Source organism: Oreochromis niloticus, linkage group LG16, assembly GCF_001858045.2.
Source record: "Oreochromis niloticus isolate F11D_XX linkage group LG16, O_niloticus_UMD_NMBU, whole genome shotgun sequence".
In the NCBI taxonomy this organism is placed as follows: domain Eukaryota; kingdom Metazoa; phylum Chordata; class Actinopteri; order Cichliformes; family Cichlidae; genus Oreochromis; species Oreochromis niloticus.
Window position 1 is genome coordinate 7,647,588 of NC_031987.2, and position 22,788 is coordinate 7,670,375.

Here is a 22,788-nt window from a genome sequence, read left to right on the forward strand (position 1 = left end):
GTCAGAGGTTTGAGGCACAAAGGCGGACGACCCCTCAACACTGGAGCAGCTCTCCGGTACTTGAGGGATAACGTCTTCACGGCCTCTGCCGGAAGCAGGCGGCCCGAAGGAGTTCCGCAGGTCCTAATATTGATCACTGGTGGAAGATCATTTGACAGTATTGATGAACCAGCCTCTGCTCTCAAACAGCTGGGTGTCTTGACCATTGCAATTGGAACCCGAGGCTCTGACCCCAGAGAACTTCAGACCATAACTGGCGAGCCCAGTCATGCTGTATATGTGTCTGACTTCACTGACCTTCCCAATGTTCAAGAACAGCTCTCCTCTGTAATGAGCACAGTGCTAATGAGGGTCACACCTTTATCCCCAACAGTGACTGGTAAGAACATGACCCATCTTCAAATTATTTTATCATGGTATGAAAAAGGCTGAATAGAAATCAAATGTGTTTTTCAGAGTTGTATTAGCCAGTGGATTGGTTTTTTTTTTGTTTTACAAAACAGTGTCGATTGCAAAGAAAGAGTTCAATTTAACCATGTTGCTTTTTAGCGGCAAAATATTTGATTGACCAAGTTAAACACATGGTAAATCTCATGTCTCTTAGTGGTCAGACAGCCAGCAGGAAAGGATGTGGTGTTTTTGCTGGATGCATCTGATGCTACTAGAACTGGATTCCCAGCTATGAGAGACTTTGTCCAAAAACAAGTAGAGACACTCAGTGTGGATGATGGCAAAGACCGTGTGTCGGTTGTTCAGTACAGCAGAGATCCAGCCGTCCAGTTCTATCTGAACACTTACACCACAAAAAGAGAGGTCCTTGACAGTGTCAGAGGTTTGAGGCACAAAGGCGGACGACCCCTCAACACTGGAGCAGCTCTCCGGTACTTGAGGGATAACGTCTTCACGGCGTCTGCCGGAAGCAGGCGGCCTGAAGGAGTTCCGCAGGTCCTAATATTGATCACTGGTGGAAGATCATTTGACAGTATTGATGAACCAGCCTCTGCTCTCAAACAGCTGGGTGTCTTGACCATTGCAATTGGAACCCGAGGCTCTGACCCTAGAGAACTTCAGACCATAACTGGCGAGCCCAGTCATGCTGTATCTGTGTCTGACTTCACTGACCTTCCCAATGTTCAAGAACAGCTCTCCTCTGTAATGAGCACAGTGCTAATGAGGGTCACACCTTTATCCCCAACAGTGACTGGTAAGAACATGACCCATCTTCAAATTATTTTATCATGGTAGGAAAAAGTCTGAAAAGAAATCAAATGTGTTTTTCAGAGTTGTATTAGCCAGTGGATTGTTTTTTTTTTGTTTTACAAAATAGTTTCGATTGCAAAGAAAGAGTTCAATTTAACCATGTTGCTTTTTAGCAGCAAAATATTTGATTGACCAAGTTAAACACATGGTAAATCTCATGTCTCTTAGTGGTCAGACAGCCAGCAGGAAAGGATGTGGTGTTTTTGCTGGATGCATCTGATGCTACTAGAACTGGATTCCCAGCTATGAGAGACTTTGTCCAAAAAAAGTAGAGACACTCAGTGTGGATGATGGCAAAGACCGTGTGTCGGTTGTTCAGTACAGCAGAGATCCAGCCGTCCAGTTCTATCTGAACACTTACACCACAAAAAGAGAGGTCCTTGACAGTGTCAGAGGTTTGAGGCACAAAGGCGGACGACCCCTCAACACTGGAGCAGCTCTCCGGTACTTGAGAGATAACGTCTTCACGGCGTCTGCCGGAAGCAGGCGGCCCGAAGGAGTTCCGCAGGTCCTAATATTGATCACTGGTGGAAGATCATTTGACAGTATTGATGAACCGGCCTCTGCTCTCAAACAGCTGGGTGTCTTGACCATTGCAATTGGAACCCGAGGCTCTGACCCCAGAGAACTTGAGACAATAACTGGCGAGCCCAGTCATGCTGTATCTGTGTCTGACTTCACTGACCTTCCCAATGTTCAAGAACAGCTCTCCTCTGTAATGAGCACAGTGCTAATGAGGGTCACACCTTTGACCCCAACAGTGACTGGTAAGAACATGACCCAACTTCAAATTCCAGTGTCATGGTAGAAAACAGTGTGAAAAGAAAGGATATGTGTTGTGCTGTGTTAAGTCAGCCACTGGATTGTTTTTTTTTGTTTTACAAAATAGTTGTGGTTGCAAAGAAAGAGTTCAATTTTACCATGTTGCTTTGTAGCTGCAAAATATTTGATTGACCAAGTTAAACATATGGTAAATCTCATGTCTCTTAGTGGTCAGACAGCCAGCAGGAAAGGATGTGGTGTTTTTGCTGGATGGATCTGATGCTACTAGAAGTGGATTCCCAGCTATGAGAGACTTTGTCCAAAAACAAGTAGAGACACTCAGTGTGGATGATGGCAAAGACCGTGTGTCGGTTGTTCAGTACAGCAGAGATCCAGCCGTCCAGTTCTATCTGAACACTTACACCACAAAAAGAGAGGTCCTTGACAGTGTCAGAGGTTTGAGGCACAAAGGCGGACGACCCCTCAACACTGGAGCAGCTCTCCGGTACTTGAGGGATAACGTCTTCACGGCCTCTGCCGGAAGCAGGCGGCCCGAAGGAGTTCCGCAGGTCCTAATATTGATCACTGGTGGAAGATCATTTGACAGTATTGATGAACCAGCCTCTGCTCTCAAACAGCTGGGTGTCTTGACCATTGCAATTGGAACCCGAGGCTCTGACCCTAGAGAACTTCAGACCATAACTGGCGAGCCCAGTCATGCTGTATCTGTGTCTGACTTCACTGACCTTCCCAATGTTCAAGAACAGCTCTCCTCTGTAATGAGCACAGTGCTAATGAGGGTCACACCTTTATCCCCAACAGTGACTGGTAAGAACATGACCCATCTTCAAATTATTTTATCATGGTATGAAAAAGGCTGAATAGAAATCAAATGTGTTTTTCAGAGTTGTATTAGCCAGTGGATTGGGTTTTTTTTGTTTTACAAAATAGTGTCGATTGCAAAGAAAGAGTTCAATTTAACCATGTTGCTTTTTAGCGGCAAAATATTTGATTGACCAAGTTAAAGATATGGTAAATCTCATGTCTCTTAGTGGTCAGACAGCCAGCAGGAAAGGATGTGGTGTTTTTGCTGGATGGATCTGATGCTACTAGAAGTGGATTCCCAGCTATGAGAGACTTTGTCCAAAAACAAGTAGAGACACTCAGTGTGGATGATGGCAAAGACCGTGTGTCGGTTGTTCAGTACAGCAGAGATCCAGCCGTCCAGTTCTATCTGAACACTTACACCACAAAAAGAGAGGTCCTTGACAGTGTCAGAGGTTTGAGGCACAAAGGCGGACGACCCCTCAACACTGGAGCAGCTCTCCGGTACTTGAGAGATAACGTCTTCACGGCGTCTGCCGGAAGCAGGCGGCCTGAAGGAGTTCCGCAGGTCCTAATATTGATCACTGGTGGAAGATCATTTGACAGTATTGATGAACCGGCCTCTGCTCTCAAACAGCTGGGTGTCTTGACCATTGCAATTGGAACCCGAGGCTCTGACCCCAGAGAACTTGAGACAATAACTGGCGAGCCCAGTCATGCTGTATCTGTGTCTGACTTCACTGACCTTCCCAATGTTCAAGAACAGCTCTCCTCTGTAATGAGCACAGTGCTAATGAGGGTCACACCTTTGACCCCAACAGTGACTGGTAAGAACATGACCCATCTTCAAATTCCAGTGTCATGGTAGAAAACAGTGTGAAAAGAAAGGATATGTGTTGTGCTGTGTTAAGTCAGCCACTGGATTGTTTTTTTTTGTTTTACAAAATAGTTGTGGTTGCAAAGAAAGAGTTCAATTTTACCATGTTGCTTTTTAGCTGCAAAATATTTGATTGACCAAGTTAAACATATGGTAAATCTCATGTCTCTTAGTGGTCAGACAGCCAGCAGGAAAGGATGTGGTGTTTTTGCTGGATGGATCTGATGGTACTAGAACTGGATTCCCAGCTATGAGAGACTTTGTCCAAAAACAAGTAGAGACACTCAGTGTGGATGATGGCAAAGACCGTGTGTCGGTTGTTCAGTACAGCAGTGATCCAGCCGTCCAGTTCTATCTGAACACTTACACCACAAAAAGAGAGGTCCTTGACAGTGTCAGAGGTTTGAGGCACAAAGGCGGACGACCCCTCAACACTGGAGCAGCTCTCCGGTACTTGAGAGATAACGTCTTCACGGCGTCTGCCGGAAGCAGGCGGCCCGAAGGAGTTCCGCAGGTCCTAATATTGATCACTGGTGGAAGATCATTTGACAGTATTGATGAACCGGCCTCTGCTCTCAAACAGCTGGGTGTCTTGACCATTGCAATTGGAACCCGAGGCTCTGACCCCAGAGAACTTGAGACAATAACTGGCGAGCCCAGTCATGCTGTATCTGTGTCTGACTTCACTGACCTTCCCAATGTTCAAGAACAGCTCTCCTCTGTAATGAGCACAGTGCTAATGAGGGTCACACCTTTGACCCCAACAGTGACTGGTAAGAACATGACCCAACTTCAAATTCCAGTGTCATGGTAGAAAACAGTGTGAAAAGAAAGGATATGTGTTGTGCTGTGTTAAGTCAGCCAGTGGATTGTTTTTTTTTGTTTTACAAAATAGTTGTGGTTGCAAAGAAAGAGTTCAATTTTACCATGTTGCTTTGTAGCTGCAAAATATTTGATTGACCAAGTTAAACATATGGTAAATCTCATGTCTCTTAGTGGTCAGACAGCCAGCAGGAAAGGATGTGGTGTTTTTGCTGGATGGATCTGATGCTACTAGAACTGGATTCCCAGCTATGAGAGACTTTGTCCAAAAACAAGTAGAGACACTCAGTGTGGATGATGGCAAAGACCGTGTGTCGGTTGTTCAGTACAGCAGCGATGCAGCCGTCCAGTTCTATCTGAACACTTACACCACAAAAAGAGAGGTCCTTGACAGTGTCAGAGGTTTGAGGCACAAAGGCGGACGACCCCTCAACACTGGAGCAGCTCTCCGGTACTTGAGGGATAACGTCTTCACGGCCTCTGCCGGAAGCAGGCGGCCCGAAGGAGTTCCGCAGGTCCTAATATTGATCACTGGTGGAAGATCATTTGACAGTATTGATGAACCAGCCTCTGCTCTCAAACAGCTGGGTGTCTTGACCATTGCAATTGGAACCCGAGGCTCTGACCCCAGAGAACTTCAGACCATAACTGGCGAGCCCAGTCATGCTGTATCTGTGTCTGACTTCACTGACCTTCCCAATGTTCAAGAACAGCTCTCCTCTGTAATGAGCACAGTGCTAATGAGGGTCACACCTTCATCCCCAACAGTGACTGGTAAGAACATGACCCATCTTCAAATTATTTTATCATGGTATGAAAAAGGCTGAATAGAAATCAAATGTGTTTTTCAGAGTTGTATTAGCCAGTGGATTGGGTTTTTTTTGTTTTAAAAAATAGTGTCGATTGCAAAGAAAGAGTTCAATTTAACCATGTTGCTTTTTAGCGGCAAAATATTTGATTGACCAAGTTAAAGATATGGTAAATCTCATGTCTCTTAGTGGTCAGACAGCCAGCAGGAAAGGATGTGGTGTTTTTGCTGGATGGATCTGATGCTACTAGAAGTGGATTCCCAGCTATGAGAGACTTTGTCCAAAAACAAGTAGAGACACTCAGTGTGGATGATGGCAAAGACCGTGTGTCGGTTGTTCAGTACAGCAGAGATCCAGCCGTCCAGTTCTATCTGAACACTTATACCACAAAAAGAGAGGTCCTTGACAGTGTCAGAGGTTTGAGGCACAAAGGCGGACGACCCTCAACACTGGAGCAGCTCTCCGGTACTTGAGAGATAACGTCTTCACGGCGTCTGCCGGAAGCAGGCGGCCTGAAGGAGTTCCGCAGGTCCTAATATTGATCACTGGTGGAAGATCATTTGACAGTATTGATGAACCGGCCTCTGCTCTCAAACAGCTGGGTGTCTTGACCATTGCAATTGGAACCCGAGGCTCTGACCCCAGAGAACTTGAGACAATAACTGGCGAGCCCAGTCATGCTGTATCTGTGTCTGACTTCACTGACCTTCCCAATGTTCAAGAACAGCTCTCCTCTGTAATGAGCACAGTGCTAATGAGGGTCACACCTTTGACCCCAACAGTGACTGGTAAGAACATGACCCATCTTCAAATTCCAGTGTCATGGTAGAAAACAGTGTGAAAAGAAAGGATATGTGTTGTGCTGTGTTAAGTCAGCCACTGGATTGTTTTTTTTTGTTTTACAAAATAGTTGTGGTTGCAAAGAAAGAGTTCAATTTTACCATGTTGCTTTTTAGCTGCAAAATATTTGATTGACCAAGTTAAACATATGGTAAATCTCATGTCTCTTAGTGGTCAGACAGCCAGCAGGAAAGGATGTGGTGTTTTTGCTGGATGGATCTGATGGTACTAGAACTGGATTCCCAGCTATGAGAGACTTTGTCCAAAAACAAGTAGAGACACTCAGTGTGGATGATGGCAAAGACCGTGTGTCGGTTGTTCAGTACAGCAGTGATCCAGCCGTCCAGTTCTATCTGAACACTTACACCACAAAAGAGAGGTCCTTGACAGTGTCAGAGGTTTGAGGCACAAAGGCGGACGACCCCTCAACACTGGAGCAGCTCTCCGGTACTTGAGGGATAACGTCTTCACGGCCTCTGCCGGAAGCAGGCGGCCCGAAGGAGTTCCACAGGTCCTAATATTGATCACTGGTGGAAGATCATTTGACAGTATTGATGAACCAGCCTCTGCTCTCAAACAGCTGGGTGTCTTGACCATTGCAATTGGAACCCGAGGCTCTGACCGTAGAGAACTTCAGACCATAACTGGCGAGCCCAGTCATGCTGTATCTGTGTCTGACTTCACTGACCTTCCCAATGTTCAAGAACAGCTCTCCTCTGTAATGAGCACAGTGCTAATGAGGGTCACACCTTTATCCCCAACAGTGACTGGTAAGAACATGACCCATCTTCAAATTATTTTATCATGGTAGGAAAAAGTCTGAAAAGAAATCAAATGTGTTTTTCAGAGTTGTATTAGCCAGTGGATTGGTTTTTTTTTTGTTTTACAAAATAGTTTCGATTGCAAAGAAAGAGTTCAATTTAACCATGTTGCTTTTTAGCGGTAAAATATTTGATTGACCAAGTTAAACACATGGTAAATCTCATGTCTCTTAGTGGTCAGACAGCCAGCAGGAAAGGATGTGGTGTTTTTGCTGGATGCATCTGATGCTACTAGAACTGGATTCCCAGCTATGAGAGACTTTGTCCAAAAACAAGTAGAGACACTCAGTGTGGATGATGGCAAAGACCGTGTGTCGGTTGTTCAGTACAGCAGAGATCCAGCCGTCCAGTTCTATCTGAACACTTACACCACAAAAAGAGAGGTCCTTGACAGTGTCAGAGGTTTGAGGCACAAAGGCGGACGACCCCTCAACACTGGAGCAGCTCTCCGGTACTTGAGAGATAACGTCTTCACGGCGTCTGCCGGAAGCAGGCGGCCCGAAGGAGTTCCGCAGGTCCTAATATTGATCACTGGTGGAAGATCATTTGACAGTATTGATGAACCGGCCTCTGCTCTCAAACAGCTGGGTGTCTTGACCATTGCAATTGGAACCCGAGGCTCTGACCCCAGAGAACTTGAGACAATAACTGGCGAGCCCAGTCATGCTGTATCTGTGTCTGACTTCACTGACCTTCCCAATGTTCAAGAACAGCTCTCCTCTGTAATGAGCACAGTGCTAATGAGGGTCACACCTTTGACCCCAACAGTGACTGGTAAGAACATGACCCAACTTCAAATTCCAGTGTCATGGTAGAAAACAGTGTGAAAAGAAAGGATATGTGTTGTGCTGTGTTAAGTCAGCCAGTGGATTGTTTTTTTTTGTTTTACAAAATAGTTGTGGTTGCAAAGAAAGAGTTTAATTTAACCATGTTGCTTTTTAGCTGCAAAATATTTGATTGACCAAGTTAAACATATGGTAAATCTCATGTCTCTTAGTGGTCAGACAGCCAGCAGGAAAGGATGTGGTGTTTTTGCTGGATGGATCTGATGCTACTAGAACTGGATTCCCAGCTATGAGAGACTTTGTCCAAAAACAAGTAGAGACACTCAGTGTGGATGATGGCAAAGACCGTGTGTCGGTTGTTCAGTACAGCAGAGATCCAGCCATCCAGTTCTATATGAACACTTACACTACAAAAAGAGAGGTCCTTGACAGTGTCAGAGGTTTGAGGCACAAAGGCGGACGACCCCTCAACACTGGAGCAGCTCTCCGGTACTTGAGAGATAACGTCTTCACGGTGTCTGCCGGAAGCAGGCGGCCCGAAGGAGTTCCGCAGGTCCTAATATTGATCACTGGTGGAAGATCATTTGACAGTATTGATGAACCAGCCTCTGCTCTCAAACAGCTGGGTGTCTTGACCATTGCAATTGGAACCCGAGGCTCTGACCGTAGAGAACTTCAGACCATAACTGGCGAGCCCAGTCATGCTGTATCTGTGTCTGACTTCACTGACCTTCCCAATGTTCAAGAACAGCTCTCCTCTGTAATGAGCACAGTGCTAATGAGGGTCACACCTTTATCCCCAACAGTGACTGGTAAGAACATGACCCATCTTCAAATTATTTTATCATGGTAGGAAAAAGTCTGAAAAGAAATCAAATGTGTTTTTCAGAGTTGTATTAGCCAGTGGATTGGTTTTTTTTTTGTTTTACAAAATAGTTTCGATTGCAAAGAAAGAGTTCAATTTAACCATGTTGCTTTTTAGCGGCAAAATATTTGATTGACCAAGTTAAACACATGGTAAATCTCATGTCTCTTAGTGGTCAGACAGCCAGCAGGAAAGGATGTGGTGTTTTTGCTGGATGCATCTGATGCTACTAGAACTGGATTCCCAGCTATGAGAGACTTTGTCCAAAAACAAGTAGAGACACTCAGTGTGGATGATGGCAAAGACCGTGTGTCGGTTGTTCAGTACAGCAGAGATCCAGCCGTCCAGTTCTATCTGAACACTTACACCACAAAAAGAGAGGTCCTTGACAGTGTCAGAGGTTTGAGGCACAAAGGCGGACGACCCCTCAACACTGGAGCAGCTCTCCGGTACTTGAGAGATAACGTCTTCACGGCGTCTGCCGGAAGCAGGCGGCCCGAAGGAGTTCCGCAGGTCCTAATATTGATCACTGGTGGAAGATCATTTGACAGTATTGATGAACCGGCCTCTGCTCTCAAACAGCTGGGTGTCTTGACCATTGCAATTGGAACCCGAGGCTCTGACCCCAGAGAACTTGAGACAATAACTGGCGAGCCCAGTCATGCTGTATCTGTGTCTGACTTCACTGACCTTCCCAATGTTCAAGAACAGCTCTCCTCTGTAATGAGCACAGTGCTAATGAGGGTCACACCTTTGACCCCAACAGTGACTGGTAAGAACATGACCCAACTTCAAATTCCAGTGTCATGGTAGAAAACAGTGTGAAAAGAAAGGATATGTGTTGTGCTGTGTTAAGTCAGCCAGTGGATTGTTTTTTTTTGTTTTACAAAATAGTTGTGGTTGCAAAGAAAGAGTTTAATTTAACCATGTTGCTTTTTAGCTGCAAAATATTTGATTGACCAAGTTAAACATATGGTAAATCTCATGTCTCTTAGTGGTCAGACAGCCAGCAGGAAAGGATGTGGTGTTTTTGCTGGATGGATCTGATGCTACTAGAACTGGATTCCCAGCTATGAGAGACTTTGTCCAAAAACAAGTAGAGACACTCAGTGTGGATGATGGCAAAGACCGTGTGTCGGTTGTTCAGTACAGCAGAGATCCAGCCATCCAGTTCTATATGAACACTTACACCACAAAAAGAGAGGTCCTTGACAGTGTCAGAGGTTTGAGGCACAAAGGCGGACGACCCCTCAACACTGGAGCAGCTCTCCGGTACTTGAGAGATAACGTCTTCACGGTGTCTGCCGGAAGCAGGCGGCCCGAAGGAGTTCCGCAGGTCCTAATATTGATCACTGGTGGAAGATCATTTGACAGTATTGATGAACCAGCCTCTGCTCTCAAACAGCTGGGTGTCTTGACCATTGCAATTGGAACCCGAGGCTCTGACCCCAGAGAACTTCAGACCATAACTGGCGAGCCCAGTTATGCTCTATCTGTGTCTGAACTCACTGACCTACCTAAAGTGCAACAGCAACTTGAGTCCTCTGTGGAAGCTGCAGTTATTGAAGTCACCCCAGAATTACCAACCGTAATTGGTATGTTGTTAGACACATCCTATTGCTGGCTCCAAAATTCACTTATTTCAGCTACAGTGAGAACAAACCAGTTGGTAGCATTCTTTGTTCTGACCAAAATAGAAGTAGGCTGGCTAGTGTCTTTACGAGTGTGAGAACAATGCATGGTGAGCTGAACTTCTAAGATATTTCATTTTTGTGCATGACTCTTTTGAACTTCCTAGTGTTCTCTCCAAAAGTTGAATCTGTTCATCTGGACGTAGCGTTTTGTGGGAGAAACGTTTCGTCACTCATCCAAGTGACTTCTTCAGTCTCACCTGACTGCAGGTTTCCCCAAACTTTATAAACAGTACATTTGCATAATGACTGAAACCAGCCCACTGAAGGAACAATGGGTTGCGAGGTCAGTACCTTAATCATAATTATGCAAATTCCCATGACCATTGATCAACAATCACTGACCAAAACCCACTGATCAAAGAACACTGATCAATGGCCATGAGTTCCATTCACAGAGAGTTGGGGAATGGCTGCAATCACAGCATTGTAAGATGGCGAAAGATGTACCCTAAGGGCCCCTCCTCCATTCAGAGATGGTCTTTCCCTTTTCACGTAAATGGGCTCCTTGACTCCGCGCTCAAACCAGCGTTCTTCCCTGTCCAGGATGTGTACATCCTCATGGCCATTGATCAGTGTTCTTTGATCAGTGGGTTTTGGTCAGTGATTGATGATCAATGGTCATGGGAATTTGCATAATTATGATTAAGGAACTGACCTCACAGCCCATTGTTCCTTCAGTGGGCTGGTTTCAGTCATTATGCAAATGTACTGTTTATAAGGTTTGGGGAAACCTGCAGTCAGCTGAGACTGAAGAAGTCACTTGGATGAGTGACGAAACGTTTCTCCCACAAAACGCTACGTCCAGATGAACAGATTCAACTTTTGGAGATTTACTTTCCTGGATGATTGAGAATGCATCAAGACGTTCCTAGTGTTCTAGTTCATCTTAAATTCTCCTTGGAGGTTGCAGTTTTCAATATTACCCCCAAGCCGCCAACCGTCTATAGTTTGTTATTTAATAAACCAATGAGTCTTCCTCTGGTATTTTTGACAAATAACCGTAAATAATCGTCTTTTACATCTTAAGAATTTGTCATGTTTTGAACTGCTGTACTCAAAAGCATTCAATAATACAAATTATTAAACATGAAATGAAGCAATTCGTCATGTGCTGTGTGCCAACATGCAGAGTAGTTACCTAATTTCTAGCCTCACTTAGGTCTTTTATCTCATAATGCCATTGAAAGTGTTATTAATGAGTAATAGCGCATACAAATTCTGAATACGGCTCCACTGATGAAGACAGTTTGTAATCAAAAGTGTTTGGGTCCCTGGTATAACTCACAGACACACACCTACTTTAAAGCAGCCGCCCCCAATCCCCATGCCATGGACTGGTACAGGTCTGTACCAGTCCATGAGTCGTTTGGTACCGGGCCGCGAGAGTTTAAGCTTGGGTGTGAAATTTATGTTTTTCTGGGTTTTTACTGGTTTTTATCGTTATTTTTTAATACTTTTTATTGTTAACTCAGTTTACCTGGGTCTTTCCCTGTGTGTCATGAATAAATCTTATTTTTTTGTTACTGGTACTTTTTTTTTGTTGTTGTTGTATATATCCGCGACACCTTAAAAGCCGAAAATATTGTCGGACATAAACCGGTCTGGGGCGCAAAATACGTTGGGGACTACTGCTTTAAAGCAGGTACCATGTAAGGTCTAGAAAACATGTTGCTGTTCCTATCTATACATAGTTATCTATACTGTAAAGATCTCTGGATTACTAGGATATCTTACTATTACACAGTGATCTTTAAAACTAAGTCAACTCCAGGTTTCTTTTCACCACTGTGGCCAGGCTGACTAAAGTCAGAGCTCAACAGATCTTAAATAATAATGACTTCATGAATTTCTTCCCAATTAAAATTTTAACCATCAGAGAAAAAAATAAACCCCCCAGATATATCATTGTGTACAGCTACTTTCAATATTTATGATACTTATGAAAACTCTTTCTCTCCGATTGAACTTTGACTTAACTTTAATAATTACTTCCTTCAAATCATCAACTGTCTATTAAACACCATTTCTACAAGACTGCTCAAAAAATTCCTGCCATTAAACTTAAATAGGATCAGTCTGTCTCTATGAAATAATATACCCACAAACATGTTTAACAGATCATTTTCATAATTTAAACTTATGTACAAATTTAGCAAACAACAAAAATATATGCAACTATTTACATTAAATGCAGGCAATGTCTCGGGCATTTTTTATGCAATGATTTACAAAACAGTAATTTATCACAATATATGCCACAAGACAGATCAGGCACATTAAAGGCCTGGCACCTTCAGGGTATATCGCGTCCCTTCTTGTCCAGTTATTTTTGACCAAGATATGTTCTTCAATGTGCATATTAAACACATATGTTGAACTCCTTCCAACAATTGTGCAATAAATTTATAAACAAAAAAAAATATATATAAAAAACATCCAGTCTCAGAGTGATGCTGAAAAACTAGTTATTGAATTTATTACTTCTAGCCTGGACTATTGTAATTAATTACTGTTGTGCTGTCCTACGAACTCCTTGAAGTGACCTTGAATCCTCCATTAGTTACGCTGCAATAGGTTTAGGCTGCTGGGGGATTTGCCATGATGCACTGAGGGTACCATTTTCCCTCTTCTCAAACCCAGCTGTTCACAGCAGATGGCTGCCAATCCCTAAGCCCAGTTCTGCCAGAGGTTTCTTCCTATTAACAGGGAATTTTTCTTCCCACTCTCGCCACCTGATTGCTGGGGTTTTCTCTGTATTATTGTAGGATCTTTACCCTACAATGTACAGCACCTTGAGGCATCTTGGATTATTATTTGGTACTTGTGGTGTGAATGAGACACGGCGGGTCCAGGGATCATAAGTTTGAGCCATTTTATTTAAATCACATCACACCACAACACACACCAACCCCTGTGTCCCCGTGTTTTTAACTCGGCGGGCGTGATTAAGGATGCCGTGCAGGTGCGTCCGCCCTCCCTGCACGACACCGCAGACCATGCCCCACCACAGTACTATTTAAAAAACTGTAATTAAGTTCAGTAAAATAATTCCCCAAATGACATGCATTGACAACACATTAAAATTATTCTAGAGAAATAAAAAAAATCAAAAAACAAAAATGTGCATTTCTTCTGTCATTAATGTAAAGGATACAGGGATTGATCTATACTGTATATATAATGGTTTTAATGAACACACACACACACACACACACACAAGACTGAAGCATGAAGTGTATCAATCCCTACACTTCTAGTACATAAGTAATCTTACTTCTTAAATCTTGATTCCTAGTGTTCTGTGCGCTTGTTTCTCTAAGTGGAAACAAGCACACAAAACAAGGGACAGAGGAGGAGCAGATGATAAAAATCCAAAGTGAACAATAGTAATGAAAAACAAGAATAAAAAAATGTTTGTTGGACAATTAGACAGTGAAATGGAGCAGCAGTGTAAGAAATTAGCACATCACTTACTGTAAATAATTGTTAGAGGAGGAACAAAACAATACACAGAATAAAACAAAAAAATAAAAGATGACGTAAAATTATGTTTTTAAAATAAAAATATAGAGCTCTCAGGAATGTTTGATTATCAGAAGAACATTTAAAAAGGCCCTTTGTTTTCATTGTTTTTAACGTCTTTGGGGTCACACCTAAAGTCTAATCGTTTTGAGATTCTCATTTTGAGAACCAGTGTTGAAATGTTAAATTTTTGTAATGTGATCTATTTTGGCGGTTTTACAAAACTTTCTAGTTGAAAGTTTTGAAAAACTTGGAAATGTTTAAGATATATTAAGAGATATACAACAACTGTTTTTGTCAAAAACAAGAAAAAATGTCACTCACTTCTCCAAATATGCACCAGATTTTTTCACAATAAAAAGAAGATCTGGGCTCAATTTGCCACCATTAAGACCATTTTATTTTCATAGATCAATGAAACTGAGCCTAATATCAACTTCTGTCTTTCTCAGCTGCATCGCAGGGCCCCAAGAAGGATGTCGTGTTCCTCGTTGATGGATCTGATGGCGTTGGAAGGGAATTTCCAATCATCCAGGAGTTTATCCGCAGGGTTGTTGAGAGTCTCAATGTGGGCGAAAATAAAATCCGTGTTGGTGTGGTCCAGTATGGTGACACTGCTCAGGCTGATATGTATTTAAACACACATACAACCAAAGAAGGTGTTTTGAATGGCATCAAGGGAATGAGAAAGCTAGGTGGAAGACAACGTAACCTGGGTCAGGCCTTACAGTTTCTCAATCAGGATATTCTGACAGCAGCACAGGGTAGCAGAAAGCAGGATGGTGTTCCACAGTTTGTGATTGTTGTGTCCAGTGGCCCTTCTACAGATGACGTCCGTCGTGCAGCTTCTTCTCTTAAACAATCTAGAGTTCTTCCATTCAGCATTGGGACCAGGGATGTGAACCCCACAGAGCTGAGGGTGGTGTCATATGTGTCCAATTACGCCTACGTAATAGATGACCTCCCTGGCCTGTACACAGTTCAAGAAGAATTAATCAACAAACTCACTGAGCTGTCAGATGATGACATCAACAGGTTGCGTCCAGAGTTCCCAGCTTATGAAGGTAAATTGAATTTAATAAAATCTACAGGTTAACACAGTCCTCATTTATATTATTACTGTGTTACTACTGTATTAAAGCTAGAATCATACCCCAAATCATACCGTATGTTATATATATTTATCTGTGAAAACTATTAAGAACTATCCATTCAGGAGTAGTAATCAGACTATGTTACTGTGCTTCTATTCCTTTCAAGCACCAGAACCATCTGTACCCACAGGAGGAGAAAAAAGGGATGTTGTATTTCTTATTGATGGCACAACAGCAGTGCGTAGTGAATTCCCTTCCATCCGTGATATGATAGGAAGAGTAGTGGAGAAGCTGGATGTAGGACTTGATAAGGTCCGAGTTTCAGTGGTGCAGTACAGCGATGATCCAAAGATAGAATTTCCACTGAATGCACACTCAACAAAAAATGAAGTGCTCCAGGCCTTGTCGAGACTTCGAAACAAAGGTGGGAATAATCTAAACACAGGACGCGCTCTTGAGTTTGTTGCCAGAAGAATCTACCAGAGGTCAGGAGGAAGCCGTCTTGAGGAAGGTGTGCCTCAATTCCTCATTCTAGTTACGGCTGGCAAATCTACTGATGATGTATCCAGCTCAGCCAATGAACTCAAGAGAAGCCGGATAGCACCTCTGGCCATTGGTTCAAGAAATGCAGACCAAGATGAACTGAGACAGATTTCCATGAAGCCAGAACTTGTGTATACAGTTGACAGCTTGAGAGACTTTTCAAGGGTGGAAAAACAGCTTATTGATTCAGTCAAAAAAATATCCGCCGATGATATCAGTGAAACTTATACTCGTGCCCCAGAAGGTAAGAAATAGTGTGTATTCATTATATATATTTAAGACTCTAAGTTCAGCTGGAAGTGCTAAAGACAGTTACTGATTGTCTACATCATTTCGTTTATATAATTTACCTTCACTGTTATAGAGGCATTTTTTTCCTTATGTTGTGTTTCTTTTTTTTTTTTCAGTCATTCTAGATCTTGGGAAAAAGGACATTATTTTCCTAATTGATGGCTCAGATAATACAGATTCCGAAGGGATTGCTCACATCCGTGACTTCATTCTCAAAATCGTTGAACAACTTGATGTGCAGCCTAATAAAATTCGTGTAGCTCTTGTCCAGTATGCAGACAAAATTAAAACAGAATTTTCCCTCAGTTCACACAACAACAAGGCAGCTGTTGTCTCTGCTATCAGAAGACTCCGTCAGATGGGTGGACGATCGTCAGACCTGGCTGATGCTATTGATCACGTTCTGCGTGTTGAGTTGACCTCCTTTTCTGGTGCTCGACCAACTGAGGCCTCCCAGCATCTTGTGGTTCTCACAGGTGGACGTTCACCCCAAGATGTTTCCCTCTATGGAACTTTGCTCAGGAACTCCGGAGTTAACTGCATTGGAATTGGTGCTGATCGTGCTGACAAAAGCCAGCTGATGAGTATTTCCAAGAGCCAAGATGATGTCATTCAGGTTTCCAGGTTCTCAAACCTGCCAACAATAAAAGAGAAGTTTATTAACAGGTTGAGAGAGGTCGTCAATACATCACAAGTTGACACTCCAAGTAAGTAACACTAAAATGTATTCATTTTACCGGACCTAGAATGATTAGGACATGTTGTGGTTATGGACTAAAAACCAATGTAAATATTTTCAATATAAACACATATTCTAATATATCTGTATTTCCCTTCTTGTAGCACCAGGACTGCCTCCATCTAAAAAGGCTGATATAGTGTTTTTGGTGGATGGCTCCATTAATGTGGGCAGAGAGAATTTCAAAGAAATCATGATTTTTATCAACAACCTACTTGATCTGTTCTTCACCGAGAGAGATAACCTACAGATTGGCTTGGCACATTATGCTGAAGATGTGAATGATGGCTTTTACCTCAACACATACAGTAACAGGGATGACATCCTAAATGCTATTGGTCAAATAGAATACAAAGGTGGACGCAGACTGAACACTGGTGCAGCCCTTCGCACTATTCAAGATGTTTACTTTTCTAAAGAAAGAGGCAGCAGGGCTGATGAGGGCACTCCTCAAATTCTTATAACTGTCACTGGAGGAAACTCAGCTGATGACAGTAAATCAGCAGTGCTTGGCTTGAAGAATAAAGGTGTGAGAGTCTTTGCAGTGGGAGTGGGCAACATTCAGAATGAGTTGGAAAACCTGGCAAGTGAACCTTCCATGGTGGCTCGAGCAAGTGCCGTTGTGGAACTCTCAGAGCTCAATGAACAAATCCTGGAAACTCTGGATGATGAAGTAAAAGGGAAGCTATGTGTCGGTGCGAAAGAACCTCCTAAAAGTAAGAGAAGTAGTATTATGTGTTTCTTACTTGTCAGTGATACATTAAATTAAATGATTAAAGGTTGTCACATGTTTTTGGGGTTACCACAAGTGTCTAAGGTAAAACGATATTATGTTTTACAGCTTCCAGTATAGAAGTGTTGGTCGGTTTTGATGTGTCCGCCCAGAATATTTTCAGTGCTCAGACCAACCTCCAGAGCAAGATGGAGGCTATTTTGCAGAGGATTTCCAAAATGGCATCCATCAGCTGCTCAGCTGGGCAGATTCCATCTGTACAAGTGGGCATGCTGGCCATGGATTCTGCTTCTGAGCCAGTCCAGCTGGACTTCACGGAAAATCCAGATGAGTTATTTGAGGCTTTCAGAGCCTTGCGGAGTCGTGGCCCCTTTGTTCTCAATGGCAAGACCATATCAGCTTACACCAACAGATTCAAAATCAGACAGGACGACACTGTCAAGGTTAGTTACTCAAATATGTTAAAGTAGAAATGGCCCAAGCAGTTCACATGTGTCAGTGTCAGGGCTAATCTAGGAATATTTCAATATCTGATAAAATAATACAGATCTCAAGTTGATGTTTAAAATGTCTTATATTATCACAAGAGTGATACATTTCTCTTGTGTACTTGCTTCAACTGGTGCATTTTTTAGTTAGTTTCATTCATGTTTTAATAATCTGACTTGATTGGCTTAGCAACTTAGTGTAATTACTGAGCTGAGTTTGTTTGACCTATAGACATTGCTGACACATGAAAAAACCCAAAACAAAACAAACAAACAAACAAAAAACAACCCACAAGCCTTTTTAGGGTGTTGGTTTCACCTTGGACACTATATACCATCAGAATAGCTTTAGTGTGCCATGACCTTGAATCTTTCCTGGAGCTAAAGTAAAAAATTTCCGCATGAGATCAGCCATTGTTGGGTTCATGTATTTAGGTTTGCCCTTGAATTAGTCACTGCCAGTGTATATTAATTCAACTGGGTTCAGTATTTTTAATATGCTCTATATTAAAGAATCCGATCAAGGCTAAAAAACCTTTTTGCCAAACTGTAGAGTTTAAACTTTAGAGTTTAAACAGTGACTATTGGAAACTTGAAAATTAAGAAAGTATAAAACTTGTATTTTTGCTCTTTTTCCCTGAAGGTTGTTATTCATCTGACTGATGGTATTGATGCTCCATATGCTGAAATGAAAAGGCGAGTTGAGGAGCTTCGGCTGTCAGGTAAAAAGATGATGAAGTATAAAGTGCACTCAGTTATTATCTATCCTGAAATCGCAAAGGTAATTAGTGAGCTTAAATATGTGTGTTTTGGAAAACAGGAGTGAACAGTTTCATTCTGGTTGGGTTGGAGGGGGTATCTAATTTTGAGGAGGCGTCGCTATTAGAATTTGGTCGTGGCTTCAGGTACACAAGACCCTTAAGACTGAATATCATGGACCTGGACTATGAGCTTCAAGAAGAACTGGTGGGTACTGATGATTATTAAATAAAGGCTATGCCTTTCATTTATGATGCCCATAAACTAAAAATGCTTTCTTTTACTGCACAGGACAATGTTGCAGAAAGAGAGATCTGTGGAGTGCCATGCAAATGTACTGGGAACAGAGGAGACAGAGGAGGAGTTGGACAGGCAGGATCTAAGGTATCTTATCCTAAAAAAACCAACTCAGTAATACTTGGAGATTATTTTTTTTAATTACAAAGCTTATATATGTTTTCTTTTTGTCTGTCAGGGTGGTCCAGGATTACCAGGAAGTCAAGGGCATCCTGGAGATGAAGGTGGACCTGTAAGTTTGAATGTTTTGTTTATGGTTGTTGTTCTATTATGTTCTTTATTTATCACCTCTTTGTGTCCTTTCTTAAGATTCTGTTCTTTGGTATTTTGTCAGTGAATTTTGTTGTCATGTTCTGTTAATACAGGGAGAACGGGGTCCTCCTGGTGTGAATGGAACTCAGGGTTTCCAAGGATGCCCTGGCCAGAGAGGTGTCAAGGTAAGCCCTTTAATATTAACTCTGCCATTCAACGTGTATTGTTTAATTGTTATATATTCTTTTATTCATGAATACAATGATGTAACACTCTTTGTTTCTTTTTAGGGGTCTCGTGGATACTCAGGAGAAAAGGTAAGTTTCTGTCTTTCTTTGTTTTTTTCTCATGTTCTGACAAAAAGTGGCTAACCCACTGCCCCCTTATTTCAGGGTGAAGCTGGAGAACTTGGTCTAGATGGCATCAATGGAGAAGAGGTGAGTCATGTATCTTGTCTTTTATGATATATGTTCTATATGTTAACACATAATCATACAAAATCATATAAAAGTGCCAGCTTTAAAAGCTATGTTTGATTTCGTTATAGGGCAAAAGTGGTGTGGCTGGGCCCCCTGGAGAAAGAGGGAACCCTGGCAGAAGAGTGAGTGACTAGAAGCATCTGTTTATTTTTTTTCTTATTGTTGAATATGGTTAATGCTGAGAAATTCTTTTGGGGGTTTTTTAGGGTCCCAAAGGTGCCAAAGGACAAGCAGGAGACATAGGACAACAGGGAATCAGAGGAGACCCCGTAAGAAGCTGATTATTATGGCATAGTTTTTGACTGATTTTATGGGCATCACTTTTATTTTGCATGCATATATAGTATGTGAGCAAGAAATGTATATCAAGAGAGTGTTACTAATGCTTCATGTGAAGCTACACATATTTACTTTCCAGTTCTTGTGATTAAAATGTATCTGATTATTTAATAAGCACACTTCTCACACACAATGTTTGGTTATTTTCTTTTTTCTATCATGACAAATTTGTGTTTATTGGTGTTTGAATGTAGCAGAGACTGAAAGAGGGATTTCTGTTTAATAGGGAACAACTGGCCAAGATAATAACCAGGCAGGACCCAAAGGAGACCCTGGTGATGCTGGAGCAGCGGTAATACCCCCCCGAGCTGATTTTAGTGCTACTGAAATAAATCCTGCATCTATGTACTCGATTTAACTTTTTTGGTTTAATATTGGTTGTTCATTTGTTTTGTTGTTTTATTTTTTGGATATCTGTCAGCATGAATTTAATTCACTGTGATGTTTGTTCTGTATGACAGGGAGAGCCTGGTCAGGATGGAAGGAGGGGAGGCCCTGGTGAACCTGGAAGAAGGGTAAATACTTTCACTGTTTTTTCTGATCACTTACTTGTTTTTGTTACTAGTTTTTGTTAATAAAGGTTTTTTTTTTATTTTATTAACTGATTGTTCATTAGGGACCTAATGGCAGAAGAGGTTCACTTGGACCAGCTGTAAGTGCCTTTTTCGTTGTTAAAATAGAGTTTAATATCTGCTCTCGTAATGACAGTAACATCTTACTGCATTATCATTAAAGGGAAATGTTGGAGGCCCCGGAGCTCCTGGTGTGCAGGGAGAGTCTGGTATTGATGGACCAAGGGTAAGTTTGTCATCTTCACATCCTATTTGGTGCATATCTATCTGTCTGTCTGTTTGTCTGTCTATCTATCTAATTCATGAATTGGTACCGCAGCTTTAATATGCAAGTAAGTGGTACATCAATGATGTCTGGTTTGTCTTTTTCCAAGGGTCCGCCTGGACCAAATGGTGCACCAGGAGCAAGAGGAGAAGATGGAAATCCTGGACCTAGAGTGAGTGAACACAATAGGTCAAATTTTCTTAATTGACTGCATTCAAAACCTAACTTTAATGTTCTAATTTTTTCTTGTCTAGGGTCCTGGAGGTACTCCAGGTCCTAGTGGAGAAAAAGGTAGAAGAGGACCTCTTGGTCGCAAGGTACTGAATGGAGCTAAATTTGGAGTGGCTCATGTTCTTTCATAACAGGTTTGATTTAATTATAAGCACACTGGCTTAAGCCAAGCTCTCTCACATTGCTGGACACACACGTGGAGTCTATTTGAGTGAACCGGAAAGCGTTGTAAGAAAACATTAAGGCTCTCCTTGCAAAACAAGCACATGTAATTCATTAAATCTATAGAAAACTGATCATTTTAAAGATATAGTCACACTTTCTTCATCACTTTGACATTTACCTTACATCTAAAGGTATTTCTCTATCTTCATGTCCTTGTAGGGAGAGCCAGGAGAACCAGGACCTAAAGGTGATGTTGGACCATCTGGCCCCATTGGAGAGCCTGTAAGAGCAAACCGTCTTCTTTTATTGCGACATAACTATGTTGCATGTACATTTTGTGAATAATAAGCAAGAAATTACTGTTTAATTTGGGGAAAAGAGAAGATGATAGTGTTACCATTGTTTTCCCTCTGCTACCCAAGTATTTTGAATTAAAAGATGTTTTTCTTTTACAGGGTGAAGACGGTAGAGATGGTTTTGGTGTTCAAGGGCCTAAAGGAAGAAAGGCAAGTGATTTGTGAACTGAACTTGCTTTTATTGAAGAAACCTGTAATGTTGAATAGAGCTGTATACAAGCCGATGGCTCTGATGCATCCAAAATAAAATTATTTTTGCAGTTTTATACAAAGAGTACTTAATGCATATGTGCTTCTTCTTTACAGGGAGATGAAGGATTCCCAGGATTCCCAGGTCCCAAGGTAATGCAAAACACTAACGGTGAACCTGGCGTGTTTTCTTCAGATGACTAAGCTTGTTAGATATTGGTCTTTTCCATTTAACCTTTTTTTATTCCATCCTTTCAGGGAGCAGCTGGAGAGCCTGGCACCCCGGGTGGACCTGGATCCAGAGGAAATCGTGGACAGAGGGTAAGTTTTAAGTCCACGTTTGAAAAAGGTTAGTATACACTTCTGCTATAGTGTCATCAAATCCCCCAGCTTTGTTCCAGATCGCAGCTGAGCACATGTGTTTGCTGTTGTGCATTAGAGTAGAGGTTCTGAAGTTTTGGTTTAAATATATATCATGCATTCTTGGCAGCAAATGACTTACATACACATTTTTTTTTGTTTGAAGATAGCGAACTATAGGGAGTCATGCTCTGTTTTAAAGTACGGATATCTGAACTGCTTTAAATGTGAATTTCTTTCTTTCCCCTTACTGTTAACTATTTCCAGGGAGTCTCTGGGAATATTGGTACACCGGGACAAAAGGGAGAAGCTGGATATCCTGGGCCATATGTAAGCGTCTAAAAATCTTTTTTACAACTTGCCTGAATTTAATTTGCGTGACATTATGCCATCAACAAGTTTATTTCAGGTTCATTTATAACATTGTCTAGATACAGGTGTTCCTTGTTTAAATACACAGTTATGGCCAATATCTTTATATTATTTTATTACGTATTATTGTTAGCTCTTTACCTCATCCCCGAACCGGTTGCGGCAGTTGACTGCCCCCTCCCTGAGCCTGGTTCTCCTGGAGGTTTCTTACTGTTACAAGGGAGTTTTCTTCCCACTGTCGTCAAAGCTCTTGCTCATAGAGGCTCATATGATTGTTGGGGTTTTCTCTGATTTCTTTGTATTATTGTAGGGTCTTTACATTACAATATAAAGTGTCTTGAGGCAACATTTGTTATGATTTGGCACTATATAAATAAAATTT

The 22,788-nt window shown here is 42.0% G+C and overlaps 1 protein-coding gene across 1 annotated transcript in view; it reads left to right on the top strand.

The window, feature by feature from the left end:
• Positions 1-284: 284 nt before the first annotated feature.
• The window catches only part of LOC100709531 (collagen alpha-3(VI) chain), a 32,257-nt gene continuing 9,753 nt past the window's right edge, over positions 285-22,788 (top strand). Inside the window, 40 exon segments of the mRNA XM_019352754.2 lie at positions 285-379; positions 605-1,204; positions 1,429-1,524; positions 1,527-2,027; positions 2,251-2,850; positions 3,075-3,674; positions 3,898-4,497; positions 4,721-5,320; positions 5,545-5,820; positions 6,367-6,517; positions 6,571-6,965; positions 7,191-7,790; positions 8,014-8,613; positions 8,839-9,438; positions 9,662-10,261; positions 14,335-14,946; positions 15,143-15,763; positions 15,927-16,517; positions 16,654-17,265; positions 17,391-17,725; positions 18,414-18,492; positions 18,591-18,736; positions 18,821-18,913; positions 19,005-19,058; positions 19,192-19,263; positions 19,369-19,395; positions 19,471-19,515; positions 19,626-19,679; positions 19,764-19,826; positions 20,123-20,188; positions 20,358-20,411; positions 20,513-20,548; positions 20,632-20,694; positions 20,843-20,905; positions 20,988-21,050; positions 21,349-21,411; positions 21,585-21,635; positions 21,792-21,827; positions 21,933-21,995; positions 22,302-22,364. Of these exon segments, the coding sequence (XP_019208299.2) occupies positions 331-379; positions 605-1,204; positions 1,429-1,524; positions 1,527-2,027; positions 2,251-2,850; positions 3,075-3,674; positions 3,898-4,497; positions 4,721-5,320; positions 5,545-5,820; positions 6,367-6,517; positions 6,571-6,965; positions 7,191-7,790; positions 8,014-8,613; positions 8,839-9,438; positions 9,662-10,261; positions 14,335-14,946; positions 15,143-15,763; positions 15,927-16,517; positions 16,654-17,265; positions 17,391-17,725; positions 18,414-18,492; positions 18,591-18,736; positions 18,821-18,913; positions 19,005-19,058; positions 19,192-19,263; positions 19,369-19,395; positions 19,471-19,515; positions 19,626-19,679; positions 19,764-19,826; positions 20,123-20,188; positions 20,358-20,411; positions 20,513-20,548; positions 20,632-20,694; positions 20,843-20,905; positions 20,988-21,050; positions 21,349-21,411; positions 21,585-21,635; positions 21,792-21,827; positions 21,933-21,995; positions 22,302-22,364 (10,893 nt within the window). The 5' untranslated portion in view covers positions 285-330.